General features: G+C 44.7%; 1 protein-coding gene across 1 annotated transcript; it reads right to left on the bottom strand.

Annotated features, from left to right (window-relative positions):
* Positions 1 to 1,169: 1,169 nt before the first annotated feature.
* RAB11A (RAB11A, member RAS oncogene family) lies at positions 1,170 to 19,370 on the bottom strand. The gene is made up of 5 exons (XM_076348091.1): positions 19,227 to 19,370; positions 11,903 to 12,098; positions 10,762 to 10,955; positions 9,699 to 9,779; positions 1,170 to 2,922 (listed from the first exon to the last, which is right to left on the bottom strand). Exons 1-5 carry the CDS (start codon positions 19,264 to 19,266, stop codon positions 2,783 to 2,785), a joined length of 651 nt encoding a protein of 216 aa, XP_076204206.1. The 5' UTR covers positions 19,267 to 19,370; the 3' UTR covers positions 1,170 to 2,782.
* Positions 19,371 to 19,401: the final 31 nt, after the last annotated feature.

The following is a 19,401-nucleotide window of genomic DNA, read 5'->3' as shown; positions in this document are numbered from 1 at the left end:
TTTTGCTTTACAAGTTGATAGCTCACGAAGGCTTTACAAACTATTGCATGAAAATTTTATGATGTTCCGTGTTGCAGCAGTTCATAAGTACAGAATCAGTTTTTGCACAGCATTTCTAAGGCCTGTTTTATAATTATTAATTTTAAAGTTCTGGTGGGGGGAAAAAAAAATTATCAGAGTTCTTATTTTGCTAACAGCACACGCAGCCATTTCACAGCTGCCCAGGACTTAAACACGGCACTGTTTATTGCGAGGCGAAGGAAGAAGCACGTGCAGACACGCAAACTCCGCGTAGGACAGGGGCAGCCTCGGCTTCTGACAGCGATTTGTGCTCTGATTGCATTTGCTGCAGAAGGAACATCTTGCATAAAACCATGCGAAATCCAAAGCTGACGTGACAGCTGAGTCAAGCTGCCTGCTTACGTGAATCAGAAAAGGAAGCGAAGTGAAACTCATCCTGCATTTCCAGTTGACAAATTTAGAACTTGGTTGCCCCGGTAATTTGGTTAATTCCAAAATATGCTCCGGTCCGGCCAGAGAAAGTGCTCCGAGAACAGTTCCCACAGTAAGCAAGGGCCCAGTCTTACACCTCATCCTCACTCTCCTGCAACGCTAGAAGGCCCTAAATTGCCTTTGTCCCCACAGCCAGCAGTGCTGCCCCACACGCTCTGTGGGTGACTGCTGCCTGCAGCAGGCAGCCAGGGACACCACGCGCGCTCACTGGCAGCCTGGCTCTCCCGTGCACCACTTCTTCAGCAGGACACCAAACTAGGATAAAAAAAAGCTCAAATAATTTGCTGTAGAAGGCGGTAGTTTGCTGTCCCACAGGATGTTCTTACTGGTGGCAACGTGGGAAAAAAAAACCAGGTTTGTAAAAGCTATTCAGAAGTGTGACTAGAGTGAACCCACAGACTTTTCAGAGCATAAAAGCTTCCTGAAGCTGCCAAACTGTCATGGCTATGAACTGCAGCAGCCCCAAAAAGCTGCAGGCCTGGTCTGAGTGAAGGCGGCAGTTAACTCTGTTACACGACCCTTTCACTTCCTTTTCTGGGGGTACTTCCACTTCAGTGTCTTCTCGCAGGCTGTTCCAAGAAGCTTACTAGCTTCCAGTAAGTAAAAACCTTCAGGTCAAATCCCAGTTATCCCAAAAAGTGCACCCAACACCATACTGAGTCGTCCCCTGTAATTCTTTATTAGAATCATGGATGAATATATTTTAAATCAATCTAAAAAAATAATGAATCAAGGTACAGTACATGCATAAAATACAAAGTAATTTACAAACAGATCAAAATCGCATCTTCAGAACTAATATTAGGAGGAGAAATGGACTAAAAAAACCAAGCGACCGACTACAGCAATGCCTTCCGTGTGCCTTACACATCATGAGCACCGCAAGACAGAAAGGTTGGGTACGAAACGCAGCTGGTAGTGCCTCCCCAGATTTGGATGTTCCAAACGGGTCATATCAGAGTTTGAGAAACATCCCCTACAATCAATTACTTCCCTGCAGTTGTATAAATAACTGCAGGCATTTATACAACAACCAGTTCTTTTAAATACTGTAGAAATTCAGTGCCTATAGCCCCCAAATCTCAGTATTAATGACGTGTTTGGGAATAGCACATACGGAGTGACATGCCGTGGTTTCAGAGTGCAGTGACAGAAGGCACAGTTCATGTATCCCTGAACAAGCTAATCCAACAGATGATTTGTACTGAGCGACAGACCACAGAAGGAAGGCACCCAGTAAGAAAACTACTCCAGATGCTTTTGTTAGAGAACATACGCCAAACCATAGGAATAATTTAAAAACACCAGATGAAACAGAACTGAAAACTAAGACCAGGTTGTGGAAGTCATTGATTCATCGACTCAAGCATTTGAATATATTAATATACGTGGCACGTATTAATAAATGTGATATGTAATACGTGACAACACCCTTCAAGTCGGTGTGCCATGAAAGAAAAAAGGCATCCTCAAATCCTGATACCACCAGCTCTGTGGAGGCCAAGTCTCGGGCAGCACAAAAACATGCTGCAAGTTCCAGCGTCAGAGCGACCCTTCATCAGTTACGCAGCTCGTGCTTTTGCTTTCTTCACAAGAGGCACCTCAAACAGAGTCCCACCAGCGTCTCCCCGGCCAGCCTCCCAGCAGCTCTGCCTCACATCACAACCTCCTCTGCAGCAGGTGCCAAACCACAAAAGCTCATTCACAGGTAGCAAGAACCCTGCTGCTTGTTTGCAAGAAATTCTCTTTTCTCCCCCATAATATTCTATTAAAAAAAAACCCTCAACGTGACAATCTGAAGATGTAGCCAGAAACATTAACTTATATTAAAATTGCACTTCAGAGCAATGGGCATTTCATCAAGCTTTAGATGCAGTATACACCACCTTAAGACAAGGAAAGATTACCCTGCCCAGAGATATTTTCCTAGTTAACCTGACAGTAATTGTTTTGCGAGGAGCAGAATAACGTCTTCAAGTGCTCACTAAAGGTGTCTGTGCTCTGACTAGCGGGCACCATGTTGGGAAGAGATCAGATCAGTTCCAAACAATTTACTGAACCAAAATGGACAAGTTGGTGTTGGGAAAATACTGCAGCCACACAGAAGCAATAGATTTATAAACACTGAAATCAAAGTGTTTAAGACATGGAGAAATTCAGGAGGAATAAGCAGTAACTAAACACAAGAAAGTAACCACGAGAATTACAAATATATTTAAATCTTGGACCTGGGGAATATACACAGCCTTTTAGGAAAGAATGAACAATTCTATATATTCTGACAGCACTGCATCTTTGGTTTGTTTTCAGTGGTTGGAGGGACGTGAATGGGAACCACGTTGTTGCTTGGAGACATATCGTTTTCACGTCTGTCGGACATTTGCTTCTGGGAAACAATACGATAGATCTCTGGAAGATGAGAAAGAGCTAGTTATTATGCGTACACCAGCAATACACCATCAGAAAGTTAAGTCTGGGGGAAACCAGGCATAAAATATACAAAGATTTCCCATAGTTTTGGAAATATATAGGTAATGCACAGAAGTGTTCACATGAAGTTCAACTGTGATGCTTTCTATATTCAGAAAATAAAATATTTATATTTTTGCAAAAGAAATTTATCTTTTAAAAACTGTTCTACTCCCCTTGAGATAAGAGTTAGTAAATGGACAGAATTCACCATTTTTTTTTTGCTAGGAATCAGAAACCATGTACCCCATCATTCTTTCTGACGGTTCCTAAGGCTCCAGGGACAGTGGCTGCATGTTTGCTGACGTATCCGCAGACAACAGCGGGATTGAAAAGAACCACTCAAAATGTCTACCTCTGACAGGACTGCAAGGGCAGTTTCTTCTCTCTCAGCATGCCCATCACATACAATAGCCTGGCTATCATCCAAGCGGTTTTAAGTCTTCAGAAAAGGTTGATTGGGGCCCAAAAGAGGAGACCCGGCCCCTTACGCAGAACACAAGCCCTTTACAAAAGTCACTGTGTTAGTGCAGGTAAACTTCAAAACTACAGAGAAATATGGACCCCAGACAAAGAAATTCCAGCATAAACTGGAGAGCACGGGTTAAACTCCTGTGCCTTTCCCAGCACGCTGCCAAGTGGGGAACGCTGCACACCTGCCCTGAAAGCCTTGCCCAGTTTCCTGGGATTTGTTAGTGGCCGATGGCACGTGCTGTACATAAACTCAGAGTAGCTACAAAAGCACTTATTTCAGTTACGCAGAAGAACGTACGGATGTGTAGCACTTCACCCCCAAAAAGGAAATAAAGGATACCAAAAATAGCACATGGGGAACTCACTTGCAAATTCAAGTTTTAAACCATTGAATTTAAAAAAAAAAAAAAAGGCTTGCTAAACCTCAGTTTAACAAAAAGTTTGAAAGTGTTTCGGAATCAGCAAAAAGCCGACCCTAAAATGACAAGATCACATCTTCTACCTTGCACAACAGAAAAGCGTGCTGGCAAAAAATACACCGGCACCACCAAGCAGCAGAGCCCCTGAGAGCAGGGAGTTGATGCCCACACCCAATTTGCATGCTCCAGCTCACTGCCCCACCGTAAGGTTTCGGATAAGGCCAGGCTGCAGAAGATGAGGGTGTCAGCACTTCACTCCTCCAGCAGAGCAAAGCAGGGAAGAGCACAGCTCGCAAACAACTCTGGCAAACCAAAGCAAAGGTCCAAGTTCTTTCGGACTTCTGAAGTCTCTTATCAGCTGGATAACGACTGTCCAAACACACACCTCACCTGACCCCAAACCAAGACACATCTTTTCCACCAGAAATTTGTCATTAGCGAGTAGCCTTTGTTCAGAATTTTAATGAGCTGCTGCTTAGCGCACATCCTGACATCATTTCAGTACTGGGAATCGAGCAACCTTGTGCAGAGGTCCCCTTTGCTGCCAAGGGCTGATCACACAGCTAAGCGCCTGCTTTTACGACAATGAAAAGAGATGGCATTGAGGAGCTAGAAAGGGTCCCTGACAAACAAGGCTTGAAAACCTTGCCCTCAATGCAACAAGCCTGCACTGATTTAAGCTGCCACCACAAACAGAGGCCAAGTGCTCCCCAGGAAGAGTAAGAGCAGGGCTGCACGCATCCACAGGACTGCTGGCAAAATAATCTCTCACGTAGATGCTGTGCTCTATCTATGGACTGTACAAGTAACATCAACCCTTGCAAGTGGCGCTTTGAAAGAATCTACCTGTTGGGCCTCCAAACTGACAGCTCAGACTCAGACAGGGATAAAGCGTTCAGAAAAATGGATTTTACATACGCATTCAGTTACAGATCAAGTCACTGAGGCAACCAAACAAGAGCTGCACACGTAAAAGGATTTTCTGATTTCACCCTCTCAAGTTCAGCCTTCTTTCCAACAGCCTTACACATAAACAACTTCAGAAGTTAAGTGAGTCCCATGAAATCAGATCTTTAAAGCCACCTGCAACCCCACGTGGGAATTTGCAGACAAAGATCAGCTTCACCCTGTGGCAGGCCACTCCATGTTGAGCAGAGTGCCTGCGTGCAGAAGAGATCTGCTCTGCATTCTTCAGGACAAGCTTTCTGCTCCCCTACCCTGCCCCAGCTCAGGGTAGACAGTCAGTTTACCTCCAAGTGCAGAACACTGTCCGTTCCTATTCAACAGGAGAAGGCTCTTGCCACCTTCCTTACTGGAAACTCTCTAGTAGCACCTTCGGCAGCAGCAATTCTCAGTCTTCCAAAGAACTGCCTGAACAAGTTCATACTAGTCCCTAACACGAGCTGTCACACGCTTCCTTCACCAAGCAAGGACTGGCAACCAGGGTGCCCTCTGTATAACACCCTCATCTTACAGCAAAGATCTTCAGTAAACAGCCCTGAAGCCTTAAAACAATCTTAACAGCATTGATTTCTCTGCTGATAAAGGGTCTAGCCCTTCTGTCTCTGGGAACATATTTCCATGATCCCCACTTCCACGGCCTCCCCATCAGTCCTGCAAGGACATTTAGCAGCTTGTGCTGCTTGAATCAACTTGCAGCAGTGCCAAGTTTGCTGCTCACTGCCGCTTCTCCCTCCTCTGCAGTGCAAACCTTTGTGCAGCCGCAGCGTGCTGCCCTAGATGAAAGCCTAAATGTCTAAAACCTGCCTTTCCCTGGATCAGCTGCACACTCTTTCACCCCACATAGCTGTGCTGCTGTGAAAGGGGAGGTGGGAACAGCTTAAACCTGCTCTCACCAGGGCAAAACACCCAGCAGCAAAGCCTACACTGAAACTAGTCTGCACTGAGGAATGCCAGGCTAATGAAGACATGGGCTTTTTAATGAAGACACTATGCTTTATGCTCTGCTCAGTAACTGAATGAGACCTTATTAAGAGCACATTCAGCAGAACGCATCACTGCATAATTGGTAACTGTGCGAGACAGGCCTTGCACTGTAAGACGGCTGGGAAAAAGTGACACTGCTGCCTAGGAGGAGCTTGTCTGGTCCTTGTCTGCTCAGCCTGCACTAGTGTTTCATTCATTTTCAGGTGTACAGAGCTAACAAAAGAAGAAATCCCTAGAATTTTTGACGTTAATGCTCTGTGATGTTGTTTCCTTGGAGATGGGATTCCTTAGAGATGAAACCGGAGCAGAACGCAGTACAGGAACAGAGACGGCACAGAGCCGGGCAGGGAATGGAGGCAGACTCCAGTTTACTTTAAGGATGCTTTACCCTGCTGTGAATGCTCAGAGTGGATAGGATTATAATACCAGTCTCTCCTATTTGCCAGAGATACAAAGCAGCTTTGTGTGCACAACAATCAGCCCTTGAAGTCTAGACATCTTGCAACAGAAGAATTTGGACAGGGACCATTACTCTAAGCCACAGAAGGAAAAGGTCCCCAAAACCTCATCTGGTATCCACAGGAAGCCCACTAGATGTAAGATATACCCCCCTCTAAAAGTCCTCTATAATACAGGGAGAGGAAGGCAAAGCTGTCTCCCCTTCTTCCACCTGTAACAACAGCAGATCACATACTCACTTAGGCTGTGCTAACTGTAATGGATTCATATTTCCCATGCCCCAAGCCATCTATTCAAAGTAGCTTAATCTGAGAATCTAGGTGCGGAGAAGTTTAACATGGACCCTGCTACACCTCCAAGGGAAGTACTCTTACAAGGTTCCATCACTGTCCCAACCAGACCAGCTTCAGTAGGGCTGGGGAAGAAAGGATTTCTGCTACAGACCTTAGTCGCAACACCCTGTTCAGGAGAGATCTAAGCAGCTCTGTGAAAGGTATCGGGAGCCACCTGGGATGCGTCTGCAGTGCAGTTCCCAGCACTGCAAATACTAGCAGAGCTGGTGCAGCAGCATACCCTGCCCCTTCTTCTGTCAGCCACCTCCACTTACAGCCTGTGGCAAAGCCTGTTGGCTTTACCAACTTCCTTCAAAGGACAATGAGCATTCCACCCGCAGGCACTATGCTTGGAGGCAGCCTTGCCAAATACAGACTATACATGATTCTGCAGGGTCACTCTGAAAACCACATTCCCCAAAAGACTGCTCCCCTCTTTCCTTCAAAGCAAATCATTAACAGAAAAAGCCAGCTGTGAAGTGTTATCAAGAAGTTCATTGGCAGAACATTTGTCCTTCGCATGCCAGTCACAGCTGAGATGGAGCCAACCTGCTGCTAATGCATTATTTACTTCATCTTTATCTCCCTGAAACAGGAGCTCCTGTCTGGAGCAAGCCACATGCCCACTAATCAGCAAAAGTGTTTCTTCCAGTACAGTTGAACCAGCCCCTCCTGAACAAAGATCCTGTCAGCATACCCAAGAGCTCTTTACTGAAAACACTGTCAGAGCAACATGCAGGGAACATTGACATTTGTGGAAAAGCAACAGCCTCAACAATCTGTCAGAGTCCACCGAGGGCAAGTTTTAATCACTCATTCTCCCATTACAGACTGTTCTCCCTTACAGAAAAATTAAACTAGAAAAAAAAAATCAAACCTCCGCAAATTAGAATCCAAAATAACTTCTGGAATAAAAGGTTGGAAGCATGCGAGGAGAGATAAAGAAACGGCCTAGCCTGTGCCCAAGAGGTGAACTGCTTCCCCATGGCAATGGCAGTATATCGTCTGAGTGTCACACAGCTCCGTGAAGTAAGGCAGCAGCCCAGGGCACGCAGGAAACTTTCTACCTATTCAGCCATCACTGTTAGAGAACAGAACAGTCCAACGGGAGATGGGGGCAATTAGGTGACCAGTTTATATCGGCCATGACAGCCTGACAGCCACCTTGGGAGGGGATAAACAATGTCTGACATATTTCCAGTTCTGTTTTATTAGTGCTGGTGCTGAACGAGTATGGAAGTTAATTAACTGGAAATAAAAATGCCTTTCTCCTGAAAAATCCATGTCCAAATTCATGAGCATTTTTGACAGGACTGCCTTAAGGTAGGTGAAGAAAAGAGGAAATCCAGCAGGCATACCAGATACCATCGCATTCAGCCACTCCTTAGCCATCCACCCTCTGATGGCATTAGTAGTTAGTCATGTAGGGAGTAAATGTATGAGCTAACACAACTTCTCTCTTTTTTTTTTTTAATTTGTGCAAGATTGAATTACAACCAAATGACTACACTGAAGTTAAAAGGGAACCACATGGTTCCCCTGAAGAGGGAACAAACTCAAGTTCTAGTCCCAGCATCGCATGAAGCAGCAAGATGACAAGCATCCCTATGCACTGTTGATTCATCTAACAGACACACTTACTTTTTTGCTAGTATATGGACAGGAGCGCTACTGCTTAGGAACCCACTGTAAGAAACATAACAGAACCAGAACCTATCTGAGGCCTCTTACAACTAAGGATAAGACAAGAAACAGATGGACACAGGCAGGTAATACTCCAGCAGCCTAACAACTCTCTCCACTGCTAGGGTGTTCATATAGCATTTCAAACAACTCAGGAAAATGCTACAGGATTTATACTTTTATTACAGTAAATGACTTCCTAGTTGCCTCCTCATCTGCATGTTCCAGTATGGCTAACAAGTCCTTTTTGGTGTGTTTTTAAAAGAATGCCTAAATTAGCTGGCAAAGAAAAAAAATTCAAAACTAACGAGGTGCCAATGTCACAGCAATGAGATCTGATTAATAGAGACACATAGTTTAGAAGTGGGGCCGCTGCTCATGCCAAGCAGATCATGTAGCCTGGCACACACTACATTGAGATGGAGGGAGTTTAAACTTGCAACTGGGAAACATGTTGGAGGCACTTGGAGAAAACAGAGACACTCCCTGGTGCACCTGAACTCTAGAGACACATACCAAAACAGAGGAGAGTCTCAGCTGTTTTGAAGACCTAGACTAGACATTTGGAGAGGCATTTGCCACAGCTGGGAATGGCAAAAGCTCAAAAACCACACACACCACTGTTGTTCCACTGTGCCCTGGCTACAGCTGATGGGGTACACAGCAATACAGAAGTCCCATGACAGCTAGTGATTTCCACACTGATCTGTGAATTCCTACCCTATCCTTTATAAGCCATGGTTAAGTTAAGGTCCCCCACGTAGTTGTAGTTGAATGTCTCAGACTCTTAACAAGTTTTGCCTATCTAAAAAAGAATTTAAACAAAAAGGAAGTACTGTATCCACAGAGCATAAAAAATGCAGCACTCACTGCCATCACATGTTGCAGAGCCAAAAGTCCAGCCAGGGCTATTAAATGCAATGACAGTGACTACCCTGCAGCTCAGGAGTCACCACGTCTCAGACTACTAGTATTGTTCAAAGGAAGGATCTCTACTCTTTCATCCGTTTTGCCTTGGCAACTGCTATGGTCACCATTAAAAATGGAAACAAACTAGATTGACTTCTCCTCTGATAAACAATGCCTGTTTTAACTTCATGCTTGCATGAGACAATTCTCTCCTGTGGGCATTCCCTATGCCATACACAAATGGGAAACTGAAACATAAACTAGGCTGACTAGAAACCTGGGGCAGATCAAAGTGAACAAGGATTCATTCCTAAGTCCAAGACTGGCCTTTCAACTGTCACGCTTCGAAACTGGACTCCAAATCTTATGGCTGTGCAGAATGATTAAATAGCAAAATTTTAAACACTTTATAGGCAAAGAAACGCCTATGTGCATCATATCTGAGCAGCCTTCTGCCCTTCCCCCTCGAAACACAAAGCACTAGATGACTCACCTGTCAGAATAGTCTGGAAAGCTGCTTCCACATTTGTAGAGTCTAAAGCAGATGTCTCGATAAATGACAAACCATTCTTCTCTGTGTGGACAGAAATACTATAATTAGAGGGGTACATCATGTATCTGTTTCCCATCTGGAAGAACTTCTGTACCAGATTATATTTGTGGTGTTCCTGATGAGACACATGGGTATCAAGAAAAAGTATAAAAAGTTGTGGGTTTACGTGATCTGAAAGCAACACCACCCAACACCAACATTAGAATTTACACTCGTCCTCAAGCACAGGAATCAGTCCAGTGCTGTGTTACTCTGAGGCACATCTTCCTGCATCACTGAAAGTGAGAATTTGTTGCGCTTTCAAGAACTGTGTGAGGAAGCTTCCTGGATTTTCAACCTCATCAAGTTTCTCAACCTCCCACCTGCTGGCCTGTCATGGCAGCTTATTTAACAGGGCTAGCCCTATCAGGGGAACGACAGTCCTCGACCTGCAGGCAGGGATCCTCACTGGCCATAAACTCCTCAAATGCAGCTACGGCAAGCCTTAATGTAAGAAACCCAGCTACACTCCTGGATGAAAGAAATTTGGCCTAAAACAAGGCAAGATTTACAGAAAGTAGAATTATTTTTCACAGATCTTAATTATGTAACAAGAGTCAGAAAGCCGGTTTAATGAAAGTCTGTTCAGCCACAGGCATCTGCACAGGGCTCCAGATCAGTTGGTACAAAGAAGGCAATATACAGGTGCAAAGCTACCACCATACAAGAAACACAAACCTAAAGCCATAGGCACAGTTTCTGTGAGAAAAGCAATGCATAGGCAAGAGAATAAAGTCTGGTTTAAAATCTTCAAGTGCCTCTGGCTGATTCTTGAAACCACATCAGCATGTATGTTCTACAAGGATTCCTTTTTGACTGAATTAAAAAGAGGCAAACAGCAGTATGTGACACTGAGGAACATCACCAGCAGCACTCTTTTTCCTCCTACCAGCACATTCACATATCTAAGACCAGGTAGGCAGATCCCCAGACAGCATTAGGAAATTATTTTGAGTTCACCAACCTGCAAAAGCTCTGGCCTCATCTGTAGGGACTGCTCTCAGGTGGCGCAAGTCACTCTTATTTCCCACAAGCATGATTACAATATTGCTGTCAGCATGGTCTCTCAGCTCTTTCAACCATCGCTCTACATTCTCGTAAGTAAGGTGCTTAGCAATGTCATACACCAATAATGCCCCTACAGCTCCACGATAGTACCTGTGGGTGAAGAGATGTGTTAAGAGAACCAGCAAAAAACATCATGATTAAAAGTGACAAGTTATGTGCAATAACGGGAAATAGCTATTACTAAGACAGCTATACAAAAAAAAAAATCCAGAAGCAGGCTACGTGGGACTCAAAGCAGTGAAGTAGAGCATCCAGACTAGGGTTATGCCACAGGACCACCAGAGCAGCCAGGGCAGCTCAGAGTCTAGGGGGTAAGCCAAGCCCCATGCTCGTGGGGAGAACCCTGCATCCCAAAAATGAAGCTCTGGAAATTTGTGGGGAGCTACTGTCACCTTCAACCTCTGATCCACTCCTAAAAAGTCTCCCTCACCCATCACTGCGGGTGCAGTACAGGCACAGCCCATAGTGACAGAGAGACTTTAGAATGACTCACTGGATCATAAAAATGTCAGCCTGATCTATTCCCTTTACAAAAGGCCACAGCTGGTCTCCCTTCAGACCAGAGAGAGGCACAGGAAACAGGCTGTGTTCTCCCACCCCACAACTACCTCCAGCTTTTCTTAAATCCAGCTTTTGCTATGCTATTTTTTTCCAATTAAATAAGCAAGCAAAGTGAGTAGTCTTTCCTTACTGCTACAGGAGGATTTCTGGTCTTAGGTTACCACTGATAAAACCTCCATGAACACTGGTATTACTTTATCAATCACTTGCATTGAAATGAGTCTCTCAAAGCTCTTGCATTCTAGGCTTGAAATGCCTCCAGTTACGTATCACGAGAGCACTGAGAAGTAAATCAGTTTGTGCAGGGACATCCTATATCAAGTGTCTGGACTGAATAATATTTAAGCTTCTTTCCCCCATAGGTTGTGGATATTACACGATAAGACACCCCATTTGCAGTTTCTGAGGAATCGGAAGGGCCCAAAATTACCCTCTTTAGCAAAAGTTTTTCTTCGACCATACAAGCTATCACTTACGCTGATGTTATAGCTCGGTATCGCTCCTGCCCTGCTGTGTCCCATATCTGAGCCTTTATTGTCTTCCCATCAACTTGAATGCTTCTTGTTGCAAACTCTACTCCAATGGTGCTTTTGCTTTCCAAGTTAAACTCATTGCGAGTGAATCGAGACAGAAGGTTACTCTTGCCTACTCCGGAGTCTCCGATAAGTACAACTACAAGACAAAAATTACATGAGAATCAGACTCCAGATGTAGATAATACATTGACAATCACCTGCAATAAACATTTATTTTCTGGAATGAAGCATGAAGGAAAAGAATGGCAAAACCACCACTCCTGTCATGGGTCTACTGTCCAAGTGTTAATATTTCTAAAGGATCAGAGCTGCCACGTTCACCAGCACTCCGAACAGACATTAGACTCAACTTTTACTTGTTTACATTTCAGTCTCCTTTGCCCAACATGGAAGAACATTCCTCCTCCAGAAGAATATACATGGCTGTCACTGCAAAAGTCGGGGACAGTTTGGATTTCACATCCTTGTAACAACACTAGAACTAAAAAACAAAACAAAAACCCCACATCATGCAACTGAAATCTGTTTTGCTGAAGAAGTCCAAAACACAGGGCAGGCAGCAGACTCTGCCTGCATTTTACACTCTTCATACCTTTGCAGAAGAGAGGTTCCCCACTGGGGCAGAAAAATTTGTGAATGGAAAAAAGAACCAAACCCAAAAAACCCCACAAGACCACCATCACCCTGATGGACAGTTTAAAAATGTTAGCTGAGCCACAGCACTCTGCCCTTCCGCAGTCCCTCACTGCTGCTGTGACTCCTGGCCACTTTAGGCCAGAGCCTGAAACTGCTCTAAAATGCTGCCGGGGTATTGCTGGGCTTCAGAATTAGAGCCACCATCCACTCCCCCTTCTCCGGCTCAGCTTGACTCATCACAGCACCAGTGCCAAGCAAACTAATTGGAAGGAGTCAGCTATGCTTGATGAGATTGACAGGAGGTTTAAAGTCCAGTTCCTACAGGAAGAAAAGCGTCACAAGGATTCGCTGCAATATCCTGTAATGCTGAGTTGAAAGATGCAAGTTTAAGCATAACTTAAAACTCACTATCAAGATGCAGGCTGCTGGATGAAACACATTCACACCCCTGAGTCACATCAACAGGAGCCTCTCGGGATGATCTTATGCCCTTAACGAAGATAAGGTAACAGAAGGAAATGGAGCAAAAAGAGGACGAGTAAGATCCTCGAGCAGAATGGCTAATAACCTTAAAGTTCAGCAGTGAATCAAGGCCAGTCAAAGCAAAAGAGTGCACACTCAGGTGACAAAAAAAAAGTCGTGGCTATGCTTGTTTTGAAAAAACAGAAATACTTGCTCGGTAACATACATCATTTAACAGTTAAGACACTGCAACACAGTATTAAAGATTGTGTGGTACAACAGAGGAATGAGTCCACCAAACACACTTCAATCACATGAGAAACCCCCCAGTGAGTCTTAGCCCAGCAGCACAAATACTCCCATCTGCTGCTGCACCACGCAGCAGCCCTCTGAACACCGTCTTCTATTTAAATAATGCAAAACAATTCTGACAAATGGGATTTTCTCTGACTGTAAGGGCAGAGCAGCACCTTTTAAACACCCTCCATAAAATGAAAATTGCAGCAAATGCTAGCTTCAAACATGGCCTTGTGGAGACTACTTCATCAACATAAACAGCTTTTCAGCTTCCTCTGCCAGCTGACTCAGCACACAGCCGGCCAAGCTACAGAAGTTGCATAAAGCAGAGTGGCTCTGTTAACCACTTCTGTTTATGAAGATCACAAGTGCAGGTAGGTGGCAAGCACGTATGCTGAATGCAAATAGGATTCTGCTTTCCTAGGTGACAGGTCAGCACTGTTCGGTGTCAGCTGCCCTGACACAGCTGAACAGCTTTGCCAGCACAGAAGATGCTAAACCATAATAAACTTAGTGCAGGGGACAGGGCACCTAATTGCATCATCACCACCTGGCAAACTGCCATAGCTTTCCTCTTTCTTTGGCAAATAAGGTCTTCAATGCTATTTTCGCAAGTTTAGGCCACAGTTTTAGATGACATCATATTTGTATTCACTGGGATGCGTTACAAACAACAAGTTCTTAGGAGGCAAAAGTTGTCAACTCCCTTTGCACACCTCAGTCCTGCTATTACCCAGCATTAGCTTTGGCAGCAGCTGAAAACTTCTCTCAACAAGGAAAGCAACCTACATACATAACTTCCTTTTCCTAACAGGTTGCATCATATACCTGTTAAGTATTCCCCTCAAACATATTTTTGTTGTTCAGTGCATATTTCAAAGCACAGCTTTAAGTCATTTAACAATAAACTGATCATTTTAATTCCTCTGCCAAGTTTTTTTTCCTTACCTTGTCTGAATCCCATGCTGCTTACGTTCAGAATGGTTTCCAGCGCCAGATTAATATGTCCCAATTAAAAGGGGAAAATATTAGACTTTCCTCCTTGAAGTCAGCTATTTCCTCTACTTAATTGGGCCACTGCAGCTCCTCTTGAGCATGGACACAAGAACAGCTTGCAATGTCAGCAGGTGCCTAAGACTCCTCATGCTTTCTGCAATTCTGCCAGTCTGAGCAAGTATCACTCTTTGAATACAATTATGAACTGAAACAGCTTTAACAGCCACTCAGATTGTATCATTAATTTTAATTTTGCTTTCCTTATCAAACCACCTCATTTTGATATTTTATACTACACAGTGTTCCCATGTATTATATTCTTAGCATAGAAATACAGTAGGAATGATGCTGGATGGCTGAGTCCCATTCTAACTATCCCAGGCAAACAGTTTCTGGGAGAGAAATGACGTTATCCAGTTCCACGTCAAAGCCAATTGTTCCTGCACATACACTTTTATTGGGCTTTTCTTCCAGAAACTCACTCCTAATGGTTAGAAATTGCCTTCTAATTTTCAGAAGAAATTAGCGGTCAGCTGATGGCAGTGTTCATGTGCCAGCATTGTCCATTAGCTTATTAGTTTCTTCTCCCAGTGGTGTTTATGCTGGGGTATTTACAGAAAGCAACCACATCTTCTCTCTGCTTTGTTCTACTAGCTAAATAAGCCAACTTCTCAAATGCTTCCTTATAAACAGACTATTTCCCCAAACATCTTCCCTACAAGTTTTTCAATTTCTTTTCCACACAGTGAGAATAACTGCACACATCATTCTGAGCGAGATCTCCCTGTTATCTATACAGGGATTTTAACACTTCCATCTCCACTAGGCATACCTGGAGCTGGCATTACCTTTTCCTGACCATATCAGGAAATTGTCTATGGTAACAGTTATTACGCAAGTCACATATTACACAATTTAAAACAAGTACACCAGCGTGTATGATGCTGATGAACACCCCTTCTGCCCACTTCAGTTGGAGTTTAAAGGGAATATGAGTAAGACGACCCGATTCTACACCTTGTAGGTAGTTGGTGATAAACCTAACATGATCATGTCTTATATTAATTTCCCTCCTCACCTGTGCCCCCCTGTTTTATTCACCTGTTTCCTGTCACAAAGAGAACTGGCATCTCAAAGTCACTTTTGGGTAGGGGTCGTTCGTTACCTGTACATACAATACATAACGCAGAGGTGGGCCTCCAAATACCTCTGTAGTAACGTGGCTGAGCCAGCAGCTTTATTATAGCACAAAAGTGCCTCCACATCTAACGCAGTGAAGGCACAGGGCTTGCTACCACTGTAAAAACCAATAGGTGTCATGCCACCGTGTTTCCCCACAGATTTCTCTAAACAACACACACAAGAAAAAAAATGTGTTTTCTAAAACCCAAACCAACAAGGTTGTTCAGTTTCAGAGCATTTCCTCAATACCAAAGGGAAAAGTTGGAGAAATGAACATGATGCAAAGTAGGAAGCAGGTAGCTGAAAGTGGAGTTTTTCCTAACGATAAGCTGAACGTCACCACAAGTCAGGTCCATGTTCAGAAATGAGAAGTGTGACCCCAAAATCAGAGTTCCAGATGGTCACAGAAAACACAGAAGACATCTTCTACAAGTGAGGGTTACTTTGATAACTACTCATCTACTGCAAGTACATTACTTTAATCAAAAAGAGTACAAAGTTCCTGCATTTAAGCCAGGCTTAATTTATTAAGTAATAAAGTAATATCCTTATAATCACCATTATATTTTCCTCCCATTAAAATTAGAGCAAGATTTCTACAAACTGGACTTTGTAGGTCTTGCGTTTCCTCAAGTGCAGTGCTGGGAACAGTAGGCACTGCTCTCAACTAAACCCCAAAAGTATGGAAGAATACAAAGACGTGTAGCTGGACAAGAATAATTTACCAGAAACTGTCATTTTACAAGCTAGGCTTAGCCTTTAGCACATGCTGAAGTGTTGCAACAGAGTCAGGAGAGTCGTATTTTGTAACAGGTACTGTGATTTAATTGTACAGCAGCATAGGTGGGCTCCGCTTACACCCACCAGCAGAGTCAGACAGATTGTGACATACAGCTGCTGTCAGTGGCTGACAGAACAAAACCAGAGGTCTCACATAAACAGACATGCGGCAGTTTAACTCAAGAGTAGTAAAAGACAGCTAGACTACAGAGTATCACCCAATTGTTTTAAATCAAGTCAAACTCGGAACTCAGTCCCTCCAACCTACCATGTCCCTTCAAGTTCACAAACCCAGAAGAACTGTCCTACTGGATTAAGTGTCCTTATAGACCAACACCCAGTCTGACTGTCAAGGACTAATGTCAGAGAAACATTATGTGTAACAGAACAAACAGGCTATCCTTGTCCTAGCAAGCCCTTGCATCTTCAAACAAGCAACACCCTCAGACTTGCCATTGTAGCCATCACACTGAAATGCCCCAACAGACATTTTTCTTCCTCTATAAATTTGTGCAGCCTTTCGAACCCATTTATAGGATTTATGGCAATATACCATTCCAAGATTTGCATCCACATTCTGTGAGACTTTATGTCCTTTTGTTTTCACCTGCTGCTCAATAAAAGAATTGCAGATATCCAGAGAAATTATGACAAACAGTAGATACTTTCCCTATTTGCCCATATCACTCATTGTTTTAATTTTCATAAAGTTGTACATCACTTCACTATAAGGGACATGAATCCATTAGGTCTCTCTTCTGATTATTTTGATGCCCTTCTCCATCTTTTTAATTCCACAACATCCCTTTCAAAATGGGTATGCCTGTCCTGCCTATATTTTCCCTCAATCCCCAAGATGCTCATGCCTCGGATTCAAAGATCGGCTTAGTGTTCCTGCTGAGTTCTCATTTCCTTTTCCGAGAGTTTTTACCTACCTCTTGCCTTTTTGACCAGCGCCTAGTAAGGAGACATTCATTTCAGAGACCTACTAGCAATAATTTCAAGATCATTCCAGAGCAGTGACAGCTTGTTTAGGACCACCATCACCTTTGGGAAGTTACAAAAGTTTCCACAATTTGTATTACTCTGCATTTGTTGTGTTATTTCAGCTGCCACATTAATCCCAGTTATGTGACATTGCATCAACTTCCTGCAGTCTACATTAGCTTTGCAAAACCTGAATCACTCATCTTCACACTATTTTCACAGCATTTCCTGCACTCCCAACAGCTTCTATAAAACTAGTCTAAACAGAAAAGGCTTTAGGAGGGGCAATCAATTAAACTAGCTTTGAACTTTTCTATATAACTGGATCCCAACTTAATTATTTCCTAATTATATAAGGAAGGAGGTCTAATAAAATATAGGACCTCTCCCAACAAACTCTGCATCACTGATATTCCCAGGCCTTCACAGCTAAAACATTGATTATAAGCATACTGACAGAATTGTATGAACAAGTAAAAGTAATGCAATGGTTTTGATAACTTGTACACATAAGTACCTAAAATAAGATTGCTTGATGCGATTAAACTAGTGGTCAGCAAGGCCCTTGCCAATACTGCAAGCTGAGAAAAGAGGCCCTTCTTGGTACTTCCCAATTTGATTTTAACAGCAGTATAGATGACCGATTTATAGTTATAAATAATGCCACCTTCCACATGGCAATTGGATAAAGCAGGCAACAACAACAAAAAATTAATTCCTCAAAGTTATTACAGGAGCAAAAGGGTAATAAAAGAAAAACACTGATGTTTTCCTTAGGTTACCCAAGTTTCATGATGACAAGCGCTGGATCTCTCACCATCACAACGTAACAAACAATACTCTAAATCCTAAATTCAAATTTACGATACCATATTGCAATAAACAGCTATTTTTTAGAATACTTTGCTTGCTTTTGCAATAGGATTTAAAAAATGGGATAGTCAGCTTCAAAACATCAGCACTTCTGTGCGCGTTTCACAGCATGCTTTAAGAACCTTTACAGCAGGCTGATATTCTACTCTGCAGGGAATGAAAACTGAGCACTTAACTACAACCTGCAACGTTTTAACCCAGCTTGCTGCTGTGCGGCTGACTGGAGGGGCATCGGTCCTGGAAAACAAGGTATTCCTGCCCTTCTCTGCTGGGTGCCGCATGAGGTGCCAGGACAGGACGGGAGTGCACTGGGTGTGGAACAGCAGTTACGTTCACACCTCGTGAAGGGCCCAGAATACAGAAGGTAGCAAATAATACTACTTTAGTAAGTTACCTGCATCATCTACCAAGGCTGAGCATATAACTCATTTACTTTGCAGTCCTATTTAACAGCTGGAAAAGGAAGTAGCCCTTATCAACCTTGGGCATCCTCACTAACGATCTTTGCTCGCCATCCCAGCAGGCTGGCCGTCACCTCAGCCTGTTCACGGGGCGGAAGCCTTGGACAAGACGCGGACACGCCAGATCAGCGCTACGAAAACCAGTCCAGATTGGACATTTTGGGGCGAGGGCGCGAGCAGCACCCGCAGCGCTCTGGGGCAGGCAGCGACGCCCAGCACGCCCTCGGCGGTCAAGCTCCAGAAACATCCGAGCAGGGCTCGGGGATGCCCGCGGAACCGCAGCCCCCGCCTCGCACCGGCGAGGCCGACACGGGGCTGGCCGCGGTGCCCCCCCGCCCCCGCCCCGCAGCTCTCCGAGGCGGCCTGCGCGGGCGGCCGCATTAGCGGAGCGGCGACCGGGACCCGCCTGTGGGTCCCTTCCCCGGGGCTGCGAGGGAAGCGGCGGCGGGGCGGGGGCCGGCTGAGGCGGCGGGGCGCCGCCCCCCGCCGGAGGGTCGCGCCGTGAGGAGGCCGCCCCCCGCCAAGGCCGGGACCCCCTCAGGAAGGTGACCCCTCCGGTTGCCACGGGGACGAGACGGCGCTGCCGTTACCTTTGAAGAGGTAGTCGTACTCGTCGTCGCGGGTGCCCATGGTGGGTGCGCCGAGGCGCGGCGGAGGCCGAGGACTGGGAGTGGGAGCGGGAGCCGGACCCCTCCCTGCCGCCGCCGCAGCGCTTCCGCCCTCCGCGCTCTGCCCGCCCACGGACAGGTGCTTCCGGGGCAGCGC

This window comes from Aptenodytes patagonicus, chromosome 10, assembly GCF_965638725.1.
Source record: "Aptenodytes patagonicus chromosome 10, bAptPat1.pri.cur, whole genome shotgun sequence".
Classification (NCBI taxonomy): Eukaryota; Metazoa; Chordata; class Aves; order Sphenisciformes; family Spheniscidae; genus Aptenodytes; species Aptenodytes patagonicus.
This window is presented reverse-complemented; position numbering and strand designations above follow the sequence as displayed.